Raw genomic sequence first — 16634 nt, 5'->3', positions numbered from 1 at the left:
ATTAATCCACTTCGTTACTACTTTAAAAAAACTCAATCAAGTTAATGAGACATGACTTCACACGCACAAAACTATGTTGACTGTCCCTGATCAGTCCTTGCCATTCCAAATACATGGAAATCCCTCAGGATCCCCTCCAACAATTTGCCTACCACTGATGTCAGCCTCGCCTATCTAAAGTTCCCTGGCTTTTCCTTACCACCTTGCTTAAATAGTGGCACAGTATTAAACAACCTCCAGTCTTCCGGCACCTCAGCTGTGACTATTGGTGGTACAAATATCTCAGCAATGGGCCCAGCAATCACTTCCCTAGCTTCCTACAAAGTTCTAGGGTACACCTGATCAGGTCCCAGGGATTTATCCGCTTTATGCATTTTAAGACATCCAGCGCTACCACCTCTGTAATATGGACCTTTTTCAAGATGTTGCCATTTCTTTCCCCAAATTCTCTAGCTTCCATATATTTCTCCACAGTATTCATTTTAGTCTCCAGCAAAAATAAATGTTGTATTTTTCTTGTACTACTTTTATAGATTTAGATTTTGTTCGTAGGCATTTTCTTATGTTCTGTTATAGTTTCTTAATATTAATATATTACTAAGGTCTGTTCTTTTGCTTAATTTTAAGTCTAAGGCAAATGTGTTTCATAGTTTCTTCTGCAATTTTGTCCTTTCAGGCAAATCGACAAATTTCTTGTAATTCAGCAAAGATGTCCACTCCAACAGACAAGCTTCTGAGAAAGTTTGAACATAAAATTAATCTTGGTAGGTTTGTTGGTGCAGGGCTAGTTTCAAGTTGAGAAAATAGTGTGATAAAATATCAAACATAATATTATAATAATTAAGTCATTGAATAAGTACATAAATGAGTGGGATTTCCAGAGTTTTCTAATTTTCTAACAAATTGGTTGCCAAAAAGATATAGAGGGCTGATAAATCATGTTAAAACTTAAGATAGCAAGTTTTTTTTTTTGTAACGTTACCGATTATTTTTTGCTTTATTTTACCTAAAAATGAACTTTTGAACTATGATATCAAATTGCGTTCAAATTCAATAATGTGAGCCTACCATTTTAATTTGGGTTTTTGACACTTTGTTGTTTTATTACATGTTAAATAAAACCATTAAGCATTCCAAGTTACTATATTACAATGCGTAACCATAAGATATAGGAACGTAATTGGGTCATTTGGCCCATTGAAACTGTTCCGCCATTCAATCATGGCTGATATTTTTATCAATCCCACTCTTCTACCTCATCCCGTAACCCTTGAATCCCGTTACCAATCAAGAAACTAGCTATCTCCGTCCTACGCTCAATGACTTGGCCTTTACAGCCTTCAGTGGCAATAAGTTCCACAGATTAATCACTTTGGTGAAGAAATTTCTCCTCATCTTAGTTCTTTACTCTGAGGCTGTGCCTTTAGGTCCTAGTCTGTCCTATTAGTGGAAACATCTTCCCCACATCCACTCTACCCAGGCCTGTCAATATTCTGTACGTTTCAATCAGATCCCCCTTTATCCCTCTAAAATCAATTGAATACAGACCCAGAGATCTCAACCTCTCTTCATATGTCAAGCCCTTCATCTCTGGGATTATTCTCATAAACCTCCTTTGGACCTCCTCCAAGGAGGTCATCCATCCTTCGAAACAGAGCCCAAAACTGCTCACAATATTCCAAATACGATCTGACCAAAGCCTTATACAGCCTCAGCAGTACATCTCTGTTGTATTCTAGCCCGCTTGAAATGAATATTAACATTGAATTTGCCTTCCTAACTGCTAACTGAACCTGGATATTAACCTTAACAGAATCCTGAACTGGGACTCCCAAGTGCCTTTCTACTTCAGATTTCCGAAGTCTTTCCCCTTTTAGAAAATAGTCTATGCCTCCGTCTTCCTATCAAATGACATACATTCTCACCTTCTCAGATTATATTCCATCTGCCACTTCTTTGCCTGCTCTCATAGCCTGTCGAAGTCTTTCAGCAGCCTCTCTGCGTTCTCAACACTTCCTGTCCCTCAACCTATCTTTGTGTCATCTGCAAACTTAATGCAACATGTTAAAGATTGATAGGGTGCAAGTCCATGCTTATGTTCTTTCGAAAAGTTGAATTTTAAATCAAGCATACCAAGCAAGGTTGAAATGCAGTTTTGTGGGGAGTACTAGAGAAAAAGTAACAGAAAAGATTAAACTATATCATTATTATGCACTTAATTGACAGTTGCAAAGTAAAGTGAGTCATCACTTAAAGTCGTGGTCATGTTCCTGAGAATCTGAACCTAAAGCAAACATCGGTTCCTATTTTAAAATTGTAGCTGGGTTCTTTAGGATCTTCCTCATCCAAAAAAATTTATTAAAGCATTATATCCTCTAAATTGAAAAAAAATTCTTTGCTAATTTCCTACATTGGTAAATTAAATGATATTTAAAATAAGTTTCAAAATATGAAAGAAAAATGCAATTTGCTCCTTAAAATATAATTATAGCAAGCTATTTACTAACCTACACCTATGGGACCAGGACTGTGCCAGTTGATCAAATATTCATGTTGATCAAGAGGTTCACAAAATCAATGTAAAAATCCACACTAATATTAACATAAAATAGGCAGTGTACACGTCACTGCTATCCTTCCAGTATTTCAGATAGATAATTTTTGTTGGTTTATCAAGATTGCCAGTCCATAACAACCCAGTTAAAATAAAGTTTGCTACACTTCCTCCTTTCCAGTGATCCTGCCCACAAAACCACTTAGTTGCTGTAGATCCTCCCTGCTTCTTGACCCTCTAAGTTGTCAGACACTGTCTTCCTCACTTTCATCCCACTAGCATGCAGCATACTCCAGTCACCACAACAACCCACTGAGTTTTGCCCTTTCCCTGCTCAACCCACACTCTTGCCACTTTATTGTGGACTTGTGTTCCCATTCAACATCCAGACTCAATGCATAGTCTGAGTTCAGAAGTTGGGGAAGTTTGGGTCCCGATGGTTTAGAAGTGCTGGGGCTTTTACAATCATTTTTTTTTTTCTCAATGCTTCCACTCACTACTTCTCCCTCCTGAACTCTTGGTGTGAACAAAGACGAGCAGCTTTGAAAATCATTTTTAAAAAAAATTGACTATAAACCAAAGCCTCCACCCCAGCACTTTGGAACAATCAGAATCCTCATCTCTACTACATCAGAGCTCGGCTGCATGTTGAATTTGTACCTTGATCTGGAATGCAAGTCCAGCAGCACATGGGTCAGCCTAGGACTGGGCAGAGGTTGCAACTGGGAGGTCTGGAGTGGAAAAGAGGCCACAACTGAGTGGTCAAGGGTTGGGGAGACACTGCAACTGAGAGGTGGGGGAGCGAGCAGAGGCTGCTGTAGGAAGTGGGGAGACACCAGTTAGTTTGTGCAGGGAAACTACGTTAAAATGAAATCCACGATGGAAGCTATGTTAAAATGAATCCTGTAATGTTTACTGAGGTTACAGGCCCCATTAACTTACCAATGTTAAACAGAATGACTTTAATTGAGGACTTTGTATGTAGTGTTGTCAAATCTTGAGTGAACTTTCGAGACTAATTGATGTTGTTATAGTGCACATTGTTAGGTGAGGAAAAAGTATCCCAAAGCTATGGTGCAGTGTGCACTTTACTATCATTACAAGGACAGAGATCTTATAATAAGAACAAAATTACTTGCATAAAGTCTAATTTCTGATCTTTTGACTTTTTGTTAGATAAACTAAATTTTGATGACTCTGTGATAAACAGGGTAACTGAAAAATCAAGGCAGAAACGTACAGACATGTAAGTAAAACATGTGGTTGAAATTTCGAGTTAGTTCCCAGATTGTGTAATTTTTATATGTGCAAATATATCATTTTTTTTTAAGTACCTATTTCTATTATGTTACAATTTATTGATAGCGAAAGAAAGATCATTCTAATGGTTACTGGGTTTATCCCATGGGTACCGCAGCAATTTGATCTGATTTCAGGTTTAGTTATAAATTTATGATGAGTTAGATGATGCAAAGTGGAACAGCAATCTCAATGCAAAAATTGATCTTAAAGCCAGGTCATTTACGATCGGTGACTCAGCCAGGGTTCCCACTTCTGGTTGCTGTCCATTGACTCCAGCCGGAAGAGCAAATATGTTGATGTTAGTGTTGGCTGTAATGCCCATCTGTACATTGAACAGCAAAAGTAAGTCAGTGCCCTTAGGAAAGCAAGAAATATCCAGGAGGAAAATAAAACAGAAAAAATAGATAACTAAATGGATTTGTTTTTTAATTTAAATTTGCTGTCTGGTTCTGTGAAATACAGGCATAACTATATTGTCAGTCATTGCTCAAAACAGTTAGGGTGAGCTTTCCAGTTGAACTTCTGTAGTCCATATAGTTAAGGATTCATTTAATTTTTTTCAGTTGCTAAAAAACCTCTACTGAGATACCTGATCTGAAATAATGCTTGTTCCCTTTCATTAAATGTTCTCGGTCCTTCCTGTTTATTTCTCAAACCCTTTAATCTCATTGTTTAATGAAATACACCATCTATCCTTTTGTTCACTTATTTATTTTTATCAGTGGGATGTTGGCATCGCTGGCTAGGCCAGCGTTAATTATTCAGTTAAGTGTCAACCGCATTGCTGTGGGTCTGGAGTCACATATAGACCAGATTACGTGAGAACAGCAAATTTCCTTCCCTGAGTCAGATGGCTTTTTATGACCGTCAACTATGGTCACTACTCAGCCATCATTTTAACTCCAAATTTTTATTGGATTTGAATTTCGCCATCTGCCATTGTGGGATTCTAATGCGGTTTGGCAGAATGTTAGCGTGGGCCTGTGGATTACTAGCCCATTAGGCCACCATCTTCTCAATGTCCTGTTACTCTCCCCACACCATTACCAGTTTGCACTTCCAGCAGTTATCTACTAAAATGTTTCTAAATTTGCAGCTGCTCCAGCACTTTTAATCAACAGGGTTGGCCACCAGTTGCTCCCTTCCACCAGAATCTAGCTCAGTGTTTTAATACCTCTGTGTAATTAACGATTCACAGATGTTTTTGTGATTGAAAGGCTTTCTGGGGGGGTTCGACATCACACACCTTGTTTCTTGTGGTATGTATCTAGACTTAGACTTAAACGTAGGAAACATGATACAAAAATGATCCATGTAGCTAGGAGTGAAGAATAAAGCTCGGGATATCTGTCAAGTGAAGCAGATTGAAAATGGCAAATGGAATTCAGTCTGGCGCTTATGTGAACTAATGTGTTTGAGAGTCTGATGATGCAAAAGAATATATAATAAATGGTAGGACACTAAAATTAAAATGTGGAGAATCCTTGGAATGCATGTCACAGATCCCAGAAGGCAGCCTGACAGGATAATTTGGTTGAGGAGGTTAATAGGATATTTCCCTCTTCTCTAATAATTTTATGTAGACTATACACTCTCTTTCTTTGTTGTTCAGCATTGCTTAGCACTCCTGAAATGGAGTGTGTTTACGGTAGTCCTTTTATTTTTGACAATTTACTTTTTAGGTTTCGGGTTAAAGATAAATCTGACCGAGCCACTGTGGAGCAGGTAATGCTTAGTATATTAATTCAAGATGTAAATGTGTTTGAGTGGCGCAGGGAAATTATGTATATTTGCAATGGTTGCTTGTAATAGGTATGTATGTGATATTGGCAAGTGGTTTCAGTAAATGAAAAAATGCTTTAAAAAGGCATTTGCTACAATTTTTAAACAAATTAAACAATTAAACAAATCAAGACCCTTAACAGAGATAGTAGGAACTGCAGATGCTGGAGAATCTGAGATAATAAGGTATAGAGCTGGATGAACACAGCAGGCCAAGCAGCATCAGAGGAACAGGAAAACTGACGTTTTGGGCCTAGACCCTTAACGTATTGAGTATTTATAAATATTTGATTTTTTTTTCATACCTTTGATTAGTATCACACACAATATTGTTTATGAGCTCCAGTATAGATATGTGACGATTATTATTGTGGCAGAAAGGTAGCTTCACAATTATTTTTCTGACTGTCTTAATCTGCTGCATACAATTTTCTTTTTGTTAAAACAAATGTCTGGTCATTTTTAGGCAGATTTTCTTTTTAATTGGTATAAAACACATCCTTTATGTAGCTAGAATTAGATTCTTGATAAGTGTAAAATAATTTACTTTCATGAAGTAAGAACTAGAAGATATGAAAGCCAAGATATTATTATCTGTTTGAAAGTTTGAGCTGTAAAATAAAATTAGATAAAATCTTCCATTTGTAGTATTTTGTCTGTTGTGACATCATAAACCTTTCTGATTTTTATAAAGATCACAATTTTTTGAGTTTCCATTTCCCTCTTCTTTCATTTTGTGATGAATGTTATAGATCTGTGTCTTTGGAGAGATTGCATGTAGTGCATGCTTGGTGCATCACATTAAGATTTTATTAATTCTTAGGTTTTGGATCCACGAACTCGAATGATTCTATTTAAAATGCTGAGCAGAGGGGTGATCTCACAAATCCATGGATGTATCAGTACAGGCAAGGAGGTAATCCTTTGAGGAGAGCAATGAGAATCACTTTAGAATGATAAATATGTACTGTGACTGTATGTCTTTTATCACTAGATGACTGGCTTGGATCATTTGATTTTAAAAACAGTACCAACTGGGTGCTGTAACTAGTATTCCAAAAGCATGTTGTGAGTAATAACCACAAGTTACCTTCAGTTCGGCTACTTACTAAGAAATCTCACAGACAACCAACTACTGGAACAGTGTTTTAAACTTTGTTGCATGCAGCAACCAAAGTAAGACCCCTCAAGTAAGCAAATTAAGCCTCACAAGTCAACTTGGCTATTACCCGATTAATGGTGAAACGTAGCCACAATTCCAACCAACAGTGGATGTGTCCAGAGTTCGATACTTCTGAGTTGTTCTCCAGAGTTCTGCTAAAAGGGGAATTCTAGTGTTTGATTCTTATACAGTTTTTCATCCTTCAGGTCCATAATGTGATGTTATTGATGTTTCTTTCATCCAAATTATTGCAAGTTTGCAGCTTGCCTTCTTATCTGAAGTAGGCTCCTTGTTCCTTGTTACATTCGGTATTGATTGTCTGGTTGAAGACACAGCTTTGCTGCAGTTAACTCCTTAAATTCTTCTGCAGAGCAATCAGTCGTCCTTGTGGCAACAGAGTAGCCAGTTATCAAGCACATGTCAAAAGAGTTTTGTTCATGTACCTTCGACTCTCTTTCCCAGGTGTGGCTAATTGCTTTCAATTCCTGTATCTCTTTTTCCTTATCCCTTAATAGTTTATATCAGACGGAGTTATTGCTGCTTCTTTCCACGTGTAGCAGTTTATCTTTGTTCATTCTTTCAATCCATGAACCCTTATTAAAATTCTGAAGTTTACCCTATCACAAGCTTATGGTGGAATTACAAAAATAGAAAACACCCAGTCCTATCTGCTCTATATGTAAAAGCAAAACGTTGCAAATACTGGAAATCTCAAGTGAAAACCAAAGTTTTCAATGCTTGGCTGATCGGGCATTATCTATGGAGAGAGAAACTGAATTTGTGAGCATCCAAGAGTTATGCTGAAGGGTCATTGGCTGAAACTTTAACTTTATTTTTCTCTTCACCATCATTGCCTGATCTTCTGAGTGCTCTCAGCATTTTCTGTATTGCGCTGTATATGATTTCTTAACACTACTAAGCCAGTGTTTCCTTTAGATGGTATTGCAACCGTAGTTATGGGGTGGGGCCACCTAAAGAAAGAAGTTATTCACACTTTTGAAATGAAATGGGATAAGCAGAAATTGAAATACTTAGTTTACAAATGACAAAGGATAAGAAAATATAAAGCACGGTGTTGGAATTGGAAAAGAAGTGATGAAATTAGTTTTAGGAATGAGTGATGAGGCATCATGGCTTGCCGTGGGCAAATCCCAGCTCAAAAAATAAAAATGTAAAGAACACAACACAACAGTTATACTGAGTAGCATGGCCTTAAGGTGGAATTAAAGTCTTTCAATTCACCATCTATTGCCAACAAGCAAATGTAATGTGCTAATAGGATTCCTATGGTTAGTGTAGAAGAAATGAAAATTGATCCAATGAACAGGAAATAAGCTAGTGTAACTGCAGTGAAATCTCATGAGAAAATTGGAATACAACTGGAATACTTCACCCTACAGGATAACAGTGTGATTTTGTTTTTACCATCAAAATGAAATTGACCATTGCTCAAATTGGAGCCTTTATCTGATCTTCAACACCTCCTCACCCTACTTTAAGGTTAGCTCTGTATACCCTGTTGAGGCAAAATTTGCACCCAGAAATTCCTCAGTTCTCCTGAACCTTCCTGCCATCGTTCTTTCTGTACTTGCCTTTTTCATATTTTCTCTGCCTTTGTCCCTTTTTATGTAGAGAATATAGAACAGTACAGCACCGGAACAGGCCCTTTGTCTCGCCACATCTGTGCTGACCACGATGCCATTCTGAACTAATCCCATCTGCCTGCACATGGTCCATATCCCTCTATTCTCTATCTCTTCACATATGGCTGAATGCCTTTTAAAGTTTGCTGTCATATCTGCTTCTACCACCTCCCTTGGCAGTATGTTCCAGGCACCTACTACCTTCTGTGATTTAAAAAAAAACTTTCCTTGCACATCTCCTTTAACTTTCCCCGCTCGCCTTAAGCCTATTCCCCCTAGTATTTGACATTTCCATTCTGGAAAAGAGAATCTGACTATTCACCCTATCCATACCGCTCAATTTTATATACTTCTTTCAGATTGCCCCTCAGCCTCCAGTTCTCTGGCGAAAACAATCCAAGTTTATCCACCATCTCCTTATACCTAGCTTACTCCAATCCAGGCAACATGTTGCTAAACCTGTTTTGCAGCCTATCAAGCCTCCACATCCTTCCTATAGTGCAGCGAGCAGAACTGCACACCGCTCCAAATGTGGCCTGACCAAATTCTTATACCGTTGTAAAGTGACTTGCCAACTTTTATACTCAGCGCCCCAACCCATGAAGGAAAGCATGCTGTATGCCTTCTTTACCACCTTATCCACTTAACTACCTGAAACTGGCAACATTATGGACTTGGACCCTCTGTATATCAGTGTTCCTAAGGGTCCTGCATTTATAGTATACTTTCATCTTGCATTTGACTTCCCAGGTTGCATCACCTTAAATTTGTCTGGATTAAACTCTCTCTGCTATTTATCTTCCCAACTTTCCAGCTGATCTATATCCTGTTATATCCTTTCATATCCTCCCTCACAATCCAAAACGCCCCCCATTTTTGTGTCATCTGTATACTTACTAAGCAGACCACTGACATTTTCATCCAGATCATTTATATATATATTACAAAGTACAGAGGCCCCAGCACTCGGATAGTAAGAACTGCAGATGCTGGAGTCAGAGATAATACAGTGTGGAGCTGGAGGAACACAGCAGACCAGGCAGCATCAGCAGAGCAAGAACATTGATGTTTCGGGTCAGGGCCTTCTTCAGAAATGGGGGAGGTGGAAGGGAGCTCACAAGTAAATAGAGAGGAGGGGTGGGGCTGGGGAAGGTAGGTGGGATGGTTATAGGTAAGTGCAGGTAGGGAGTGGTGGGAATTGGTCAGTGAGATGGGAGGAGCGGATAGGTGGGAGACAAGATGGACAGGTTGTGTCAGGTCAAGGAGGCAGGGATGAGAGGGAGAGTTGGTCATGGGATGAGGCTGGGGGTGGAGGGATTTTGAAACTGGTAAAATCCACATTTAGGCCATTGAGCTGTAGGCTCCCACGGTGGAATATGAGGTGCTGCTCCTCCAGTTTCCGGGTGGCGACATTATGACACTGGAGGATTCCCAGGATGGACATGTGACCCAGGGAGTGGGAGGGGAATTTGAAATGGTATGTGACCAGAAGTTGTTGTCGTTTGTTGTGAACGGAGCGCAGGTGCTCTACAAAGCAGTCTCCCAGCCTCCATTTGGTTTCACCGATGTAGAGGAGGCCACATTGGGAGCAGTGGATGCAGTAGACCACATTGACGAATGTGCAGGTGAACCTCTGTCTGATGTGAAAGTTTTGTTTGGTGCCTTGAATGGAGGTGAAGGGGGAGGTGCAGGGACAGGTGTAGCACTTCCTGCAGTTGCAGGGAAAGGTACCGGGGGTGCTGGGGCTAGTGGGGAGTGTGGAGCGGACAAGGGAGTCACAGAGAGAGCAGTCCCTGCGAAAGGCAGATAGGGGTGTGGAGGGAAATATATCTTTGGTCGTGGGGTAGGATTGTAGGTGACGGTAGTGGTGGAGAATGATATGTTGGATACGGAGATTAATGGGGTGATATGTGAGGACAAGGGGGAATTCTGTCTTTGTTTTTGTTGGGGGAGGCGATGTGAAGGCAGAGGTGCGGGAAACACGAGAGGCAGTTGAGAGCATTTTTGACCACTGAAGGGGGAATGTTGCGGTCCTTGAAATAAGAGGACATCTGGGATGTTCAGGAGTGGAATGCCCCATCATAGGAACTGAAGCAGCGGAAGCGGAGGAATTGGGAGTAGGGGATCGCATTCTTGTTGGAAGGTGGGTGAGAGGTGGTGTAGTCTAGGTAGCTGTGGGAGTCAGTGGGCTTGAAATAGATGTCGGTTTCTAAGCGGGCACCAGAGATGGAGACAGAGAGGTCCAGGAAGGAGAGGGAGGTATCAGAGATGATCCAGGTGAACCTCTCTCCTTCCTGGAAAAGTTTAAACTTCAGATGGGTAATTATCATGAGTCCCGACCCTCCGAAAATGTCTCCATTCTGAATCAGAGTCGGGGACTTGCAAGGATTCCAACTTAGTTATCTGGATACTAACCCAGGAAATGTTAGACTGATCCAAACCAGTTTTAACTCTTGGATAACTGCAATACTCCCAACCACTCCCAAATGACCCAACCTCACTATCCTAGCCACTGGAAACCCTGACACTGCACCCAGCTGTCACCCTAACATTCAGTTCCTCTGCCACCCCTATCAGCTGGTACATCAACCCACTTTCTACATTTATTCATTCATTCATACACTCAAACTAACACCATGAGAAGCTTTGGGACGCTTAAGCATAACTTATCAATACAGAAGCTAGTATAAAAGAGGGTGTGATTTCTGCCCTGCTATCTCCGAAAATTCCTGGAGTCAATCAGTTGGATGTGAAGGATCCTCCAACCAAAGGTTTTTCAGAGAAACCAGTGGAAGGTTAGTGGATTTTTTTTTTTATTTGGTCAGAAATAGGTTTTCTGATCTTGATCAGAGGATCCAACATCTATTATTTATATTGTTTTTCCAAGCTTCCTCCAACAGTTCAGTTTTTGTCTCTGCTTACTAACAGGCAAATGTATATCATGCAACAACAAACACTGGAGAAAGCAGAGCAATAAAGATCTACAAAACCTCAATCTTAATTTTTAAAGATCGTGACAAATATGTTAGTGGTGAATTCAGGTAAGGTTTTTGGAAATGTAACTATTCTTTCTATATTAAATTTCTTTAATTGTTAGGTCCCGTGTCTATGATTCATGAACTGTGAAAACAGGAAGAATGTACATATTCCCTTAGTAATATGTAACAATTAATAAATTGCAGAAATTTCTGCATGTACAAATATACATTTATTTTTCATATTGTAAATCATCAACTCTTCTTCCACCCCCCCCCCAACCAAAAAAAATGAACAGTTCCCAAAGAAAATGTTGTTATTGCACACAAACTACTTGTAAGGAACACCAAAACAAAATTGGAGGAACTGATTTTAATTGAATGAATTAGTCATAGACTTGCAGAATGTAACAACAACCAAGAGATACAGTGCCTTTAATGTAGTGAAACATCACAAGGGACTTCAAATGTATGTTATCAAACAAAGTAAGACAACCGAGCCACATTAAGAGATATTAGGACTGGTGACCAAAACCTTGAGTCAGATTGGTTTATGAGGCATACTAAAGGAGGAAAGCACATTAGAGAAACAGAGAGGTATTGGGAGAGAATTCCAGAGCTTGGATCTGAGACAACAAAAGCCACAGCCAGTAGTGTGAAGTAATTATAATTGAAAATGCTCAAGAAGACAGAGGAGGACAAATAACTGGTCTTTTCCCCAACCCGGGGAAATCGAGGACTAGAGGGCATCAGTTTAAGGTAAATGGGGAAAGAATAAACGGGAACCTGAGGGGTAACTTTTTTATGCAGAGGCTGGGACGTATTTGGAAAATGCTGCCAGCGGAAGTGGTTGAGCTGAGTACATTAACAACATTTAAAAGGCATTAGGACAAATACATGTATAGGAAAAGGTTTAGAAGGGCAAGTGCAGGGAAATGGGCTTAGTGTGGATGGGCATTTTGGTCAGCATGGACCAGTTTGGGCCCAAGGGCCTGTCTTTGTGCTGTAGGACTCTATGATTCTAACTGGGAGTGTTGTGGAGTTCATAGAATCCCTAGAGTGTGGAAAGAAGCCATTCAGCCCATCGGGTCTGCACTGACCCTCTGAAGAGCTTCCAACCCAGACCCAGCCACCTACCTCTGTCCCTGTAACCCTCGCATTTACTATGGCTAATCCACCTAGTCTGCAATCCCTGCACCCTACGGACAATTTAGCTTTGCCAATCCACATAATCTGCACATCTTTGGACTGTGAGAGGAAACTGAAGCTCTTAGCGTAAACCCACGCAGACACTGGGAGAATTTGCAAACTCTACACAGACGACCACCAAGGGTAGGATTGAACCCAGATCCCTGGTGCTGCTAGGCATGCAGCCACCATGCCATTGGTGGAAATTTTAGAGCTTACCAGATGACAGTAGAGGAATTTGAAAGCAAACATTGAAATTTTTAAAATCATGTTGCTGGAATGAAAGCCAATATAGTCAGCCGATAGAGATCATTGAGCACAGTGGTCATAGTGGAATGGGATTTAGTGCAAGTTGAAAGTAGAGGTTTGGTCAGCCTCCAATATTGGATTGGTTCAGTTTAGTGATGACAAAGTTATGAATGAGGTAATAAAAAAAGTCAACAAAAGCTTATTGGCTTAAAACTTGGGAATGCTCTAAATTCAGAGTTATCATCATACTTTTGAAAGGAACCTGTACAATGATAAATGTTTGTTCTGCTCAAGGGTATGTGGTAACTGTAATTCTCAATATTTTCTTTATTTGTTGTCACATGCACTTGTTACACGTATTTGTTACAAATACAGTGAAAAGTGTTGTATAATATTGCCACTTTTCAGCACCATCTTAAAACACAGAAAAATAAACCGAGACATAGAATATAAAGGTAGAAAATAAGGAAATAAAGTTAAAAGTTCAACTTTACAGTCCTCCTTAAGTGCTTCCCTGTACTCTCCCCTTCATTTTGAATGCAGGTGGTAAGACATGTACTATTTCTATGAACTACTTATAATAATCTATGAAGCCAATGCATTTCACTGTTTAAAGTAACCAGTGTTACCACAGAATCTAAGCTTGTTATTCACTATTCCTAATACTTTTTATGTATTTCATTTCTGTGTCCTTGTTTTAAAATCTGCAAAATGGTTGCCATCATTTATAGAAAAATGAAAATAAAACTGAACTAGTGAAATTGATTCACTAACATTTTTAAAAACGACGTCTCTCTTCCATCAGCAGACTTGTTTCATTTAGAATGCTTTTAAAACACAAGAATTGAAAGTAGCAGTAATTCTTTTCCAGATTCCGCCATGGATATTGTAAGGGAAATCCAAGAAAAATGGTGAGGACTTGGGCAGAAAAGGAGATGAGAAATTTAATCAGGTAGCATGTTGGAATTTTTTAGTTTACTTTGCTATCTTTGTATAGAGGTCAACCTTAGTCATGTATAAGACAATAAGTGATGTAATGCTGTTTGTGGCTAAGTTGTAAGATGTTAAAGTTAGAACAGTTTTACAAATTTTCTTTATGAAATTGCTTTCTTTCTGATGTCGGCGGATCTCCATGTTCCGTTACTAACCACGAAGTCCAGTGGTCTAGTTCGAGGCTGATCTCACCTATTATACTGATAGACACTGATGTACAAGTCATGACAGGAAGGCGTTGGAGATCTACCAAATCACATTGATCCCCAAAACAAAGAGTGATATTTGTGATATCTGGCTACTGTTTCTCAAGAAACACCCTACCATCAGGTCTGTACAGTTCACCAATCAGCAGCAAGAATGTTAACATGTACTGACTTATTACAAGCACAATAGCCTGAACAATCAGCACTCAACATTGTTCATGTGTTCTAGTCATGCCTACGTATGATGGGCAGAATATACTCACCGAAACAGTCAGCCAGCGGTTCATCTAAGAAACTCTTTCAATATAGCAACTGCCATTTTTAGCACAAATTTAGATGGTCACTGTAAAACAAATTGTCTTATTCAATGTTTTAGAGCATATTTACACTGAAATGTAAGCAATATAGCAGCACACGCTATGGTCCTAGGCAGCAGTAAGATAAATATAAGTATTGCCTTGAATACAAGTGGAACTTTTGCATTTTTGAATAGTGACATAGAACCTTTTTAGAAGTCTTAGTGGTATTCATGTTATAGAATTAGTTAATTTAGCAGATTACCTCCAATTCATTTTTAAGACTTGCAGGTTGAATCCTGTAAAATTTTTGTTTTGCTCTCATGAAGCTTTGACTTGGTAATACTTACAGCTGTGTTTTTCAACTTTGGACTTAGTTTTGGTATCCATGCCTCATGTGGTCTGATTGTGTTTGCACTGAACTTATACCAAGTCCATGATAAAAACTCAATGTTCCAATTTATTTTGGCTACTATTATTACGTCTCCCTTTGGTGATCTTCGTTGTCATCAGACTGTGACAGAAAACACTGAATTGGCCTTTGAATGAGATAGATTTCATGTTACGATCATTTAAGCAGTTTTTTAAGCTTAGGTAGCTGCCCAAGCTGTTAACAGCTGTTGTGATAAACTGGTCTTAGTTATTTCTGTATGGAGGTTCTCTACCATCACCTAAAGAAGCTCCTTTTGTTTGACTGACAGTTCTCATTGCTATAGGCTCCCTTGATTTCGAAGAATTCTGTTAAATATCTTCCATGTAACTGGAGCCAAATAAGTAACATATTTGAAAAAAAAGTCTGAAAGGTATTTGAATTGAATGATTTGACTCCCTATTTATTCAGCACTTTCAGTCAGATCAACTAATTTTGGATAAAAAATTGTTTGCTGCTGAAGTGGCATATGATTTTGCTGATGGAAAATAAGAAATTAGATAATTCTCAACCTGGGGCTGTGTGGCACACTGAATGTGTCCCTATCTCTGGGCCAGAAGACCTGGATTCAAGTCCCAGCTGCTCCAGAAGTGTGTCACAACATCTCGGAACAACTTAATTAAAAATATCTATAATTCTTAGCCCTAGAGGAAAGACTTGCTTATTTGTTAGACCATCAGTCCTCGATTGGATGTAAAAAAGAATTATTTTAAATCTGAATTAAGTGGTTACTTATGCACATTGTTGACAATCTAGACCTCTGGGCCACAAGTGTCAAAATTTCATATTTTCTTAACTGATAAAACTAATAATTTAGAATTAGAATGCATCTCCATAAAACCTGCTTAAAACCAACAGATTTATTATCTTTTAAAATGAACGCATGTTAAATATCTGTCAACATTAGAGATTTACAAGCTCATTTAGTTTACAATGATAAAACTAATTGTTTTGCTTATTTTGGATGTAGGTTGCAAACAGCAGCAATACCATGTCCAGAACCAATCATGCTCAGGAGTCACGTGCTTGTTATGGGTTTTATTGGTAAAGATGATATGTAAGTTTTTTTTGTGTGTTATTCAAACTAATACTTAATAGACATTCTGAAAGGAATAATTTAGCTAACAAAGCTTTATGCCACCTATGTCTTGTACTGGTTATCTAAAATTGGAAAAAGATAAAATGGTTTAAGGGGGAAAAGACCTGGAAGTTGCATTATATAATCTGGAGGCGATCGTATGCTCCCTGAGTTATGCCCTTGAAGCCTTGATTTTGTGTAGAAGTCGTTCATTTCAGCCTTCATTGGTGGTGTTAGGTAGTTCTTGTGTGACCTCGTGCTATAGAAAATCGCATTATAGGGAGATCGCTATAGAAAGTCGCCATACCTGTACAGCAGAAAGTTCATGTTATCCAAACAGCATCCACTATTCATCAACCATGTTACAGCCAATTTGCGTTAACGAAACATGAGTTATAGCAGAACTACTTGTATGCAACCATATATAAGAAACACTTTGAGCCTAATGAATCTGACATTGCTTTGAAAGGAAATGCCAAAATTATTCATAAATACGGCATGGTAAAGGATTTGGTAATTGCAGACATGAGTTCAGTGCAAAAAATGGCACTTCACAGTAACATAGTCAGAAAAAAGTTGACATCTACAATGCAGGTAATTAAAAGATTAGCGAAAGAGATTGGCTTTAAGGAGTATATTTAAGGAGGTAATAGGATTGGAGAAACAAAAGACATATGCAAGGAATTCTGGGCCTCTGGGCCACCAACGATGAGATTTTGAAGTGGGCAGAGTTCTTGAAGAATTATAGGACCAAAGAGGGTGGAGAAGTAGTTAGG

General features: G+C 38.9%; 1 protein-coding gene across 1 annotated transcript in view; it reads left to right on the top strand.

The window, feature by feature from the left end:
* riok1 (RIO kinase 1 (yeast)) overlaps window positions 1-16634 on the top strand; it is a 36880-nt gene that overhangs the window by 6740 nt on the left and 13506 nt on the right. Inside the window, exons 4-10 of the mRNA XM_048595586.1 lie at window positions 677-764; window positions 3731-3800; window positions 5539-5581; window positions 6462-6554; window positions 11372-11484; window positions 13727-13807; window positions 15751-15837. Of these exons, the coding sequence (XP_048451543.1) occupies window positions 677-764; window positions 3731-3800; window positions 5539-5581; window positions 6462-6554; window positions 11372-11484; window positions 13727-13807; window positions 15751-15837 (575 nt within the window). The remainder of the gene's footprint in view (window positions 1-676; window positions 765-3730; window positions 3801-5538; window positions 5582-6461; window positions 6555-11371; window positions 11485-13726; window positions 13808-15750; window positions 15838-16634) is intronic.

Source organism: Rhincodon typus, chromosome 4 (assembly GCF_021869965.1).
Source record: "Rhincodon typus isolate 14 chromosome 4, sRhiTyp1.1, whole genome shotgun sequence".
Lineage (NCBI taxonomy): Eukaryota > Metazoa > Chordata > Chondrichthyes > Orectolobiformes > Rhincodontidae > Rhincodon > Rhincodon typus.
The sequence above is the reverse complement of the archived record's forward strand: the minus strand, read 5'-3'. Positions and strand labels throughout refer to the sequence as shown.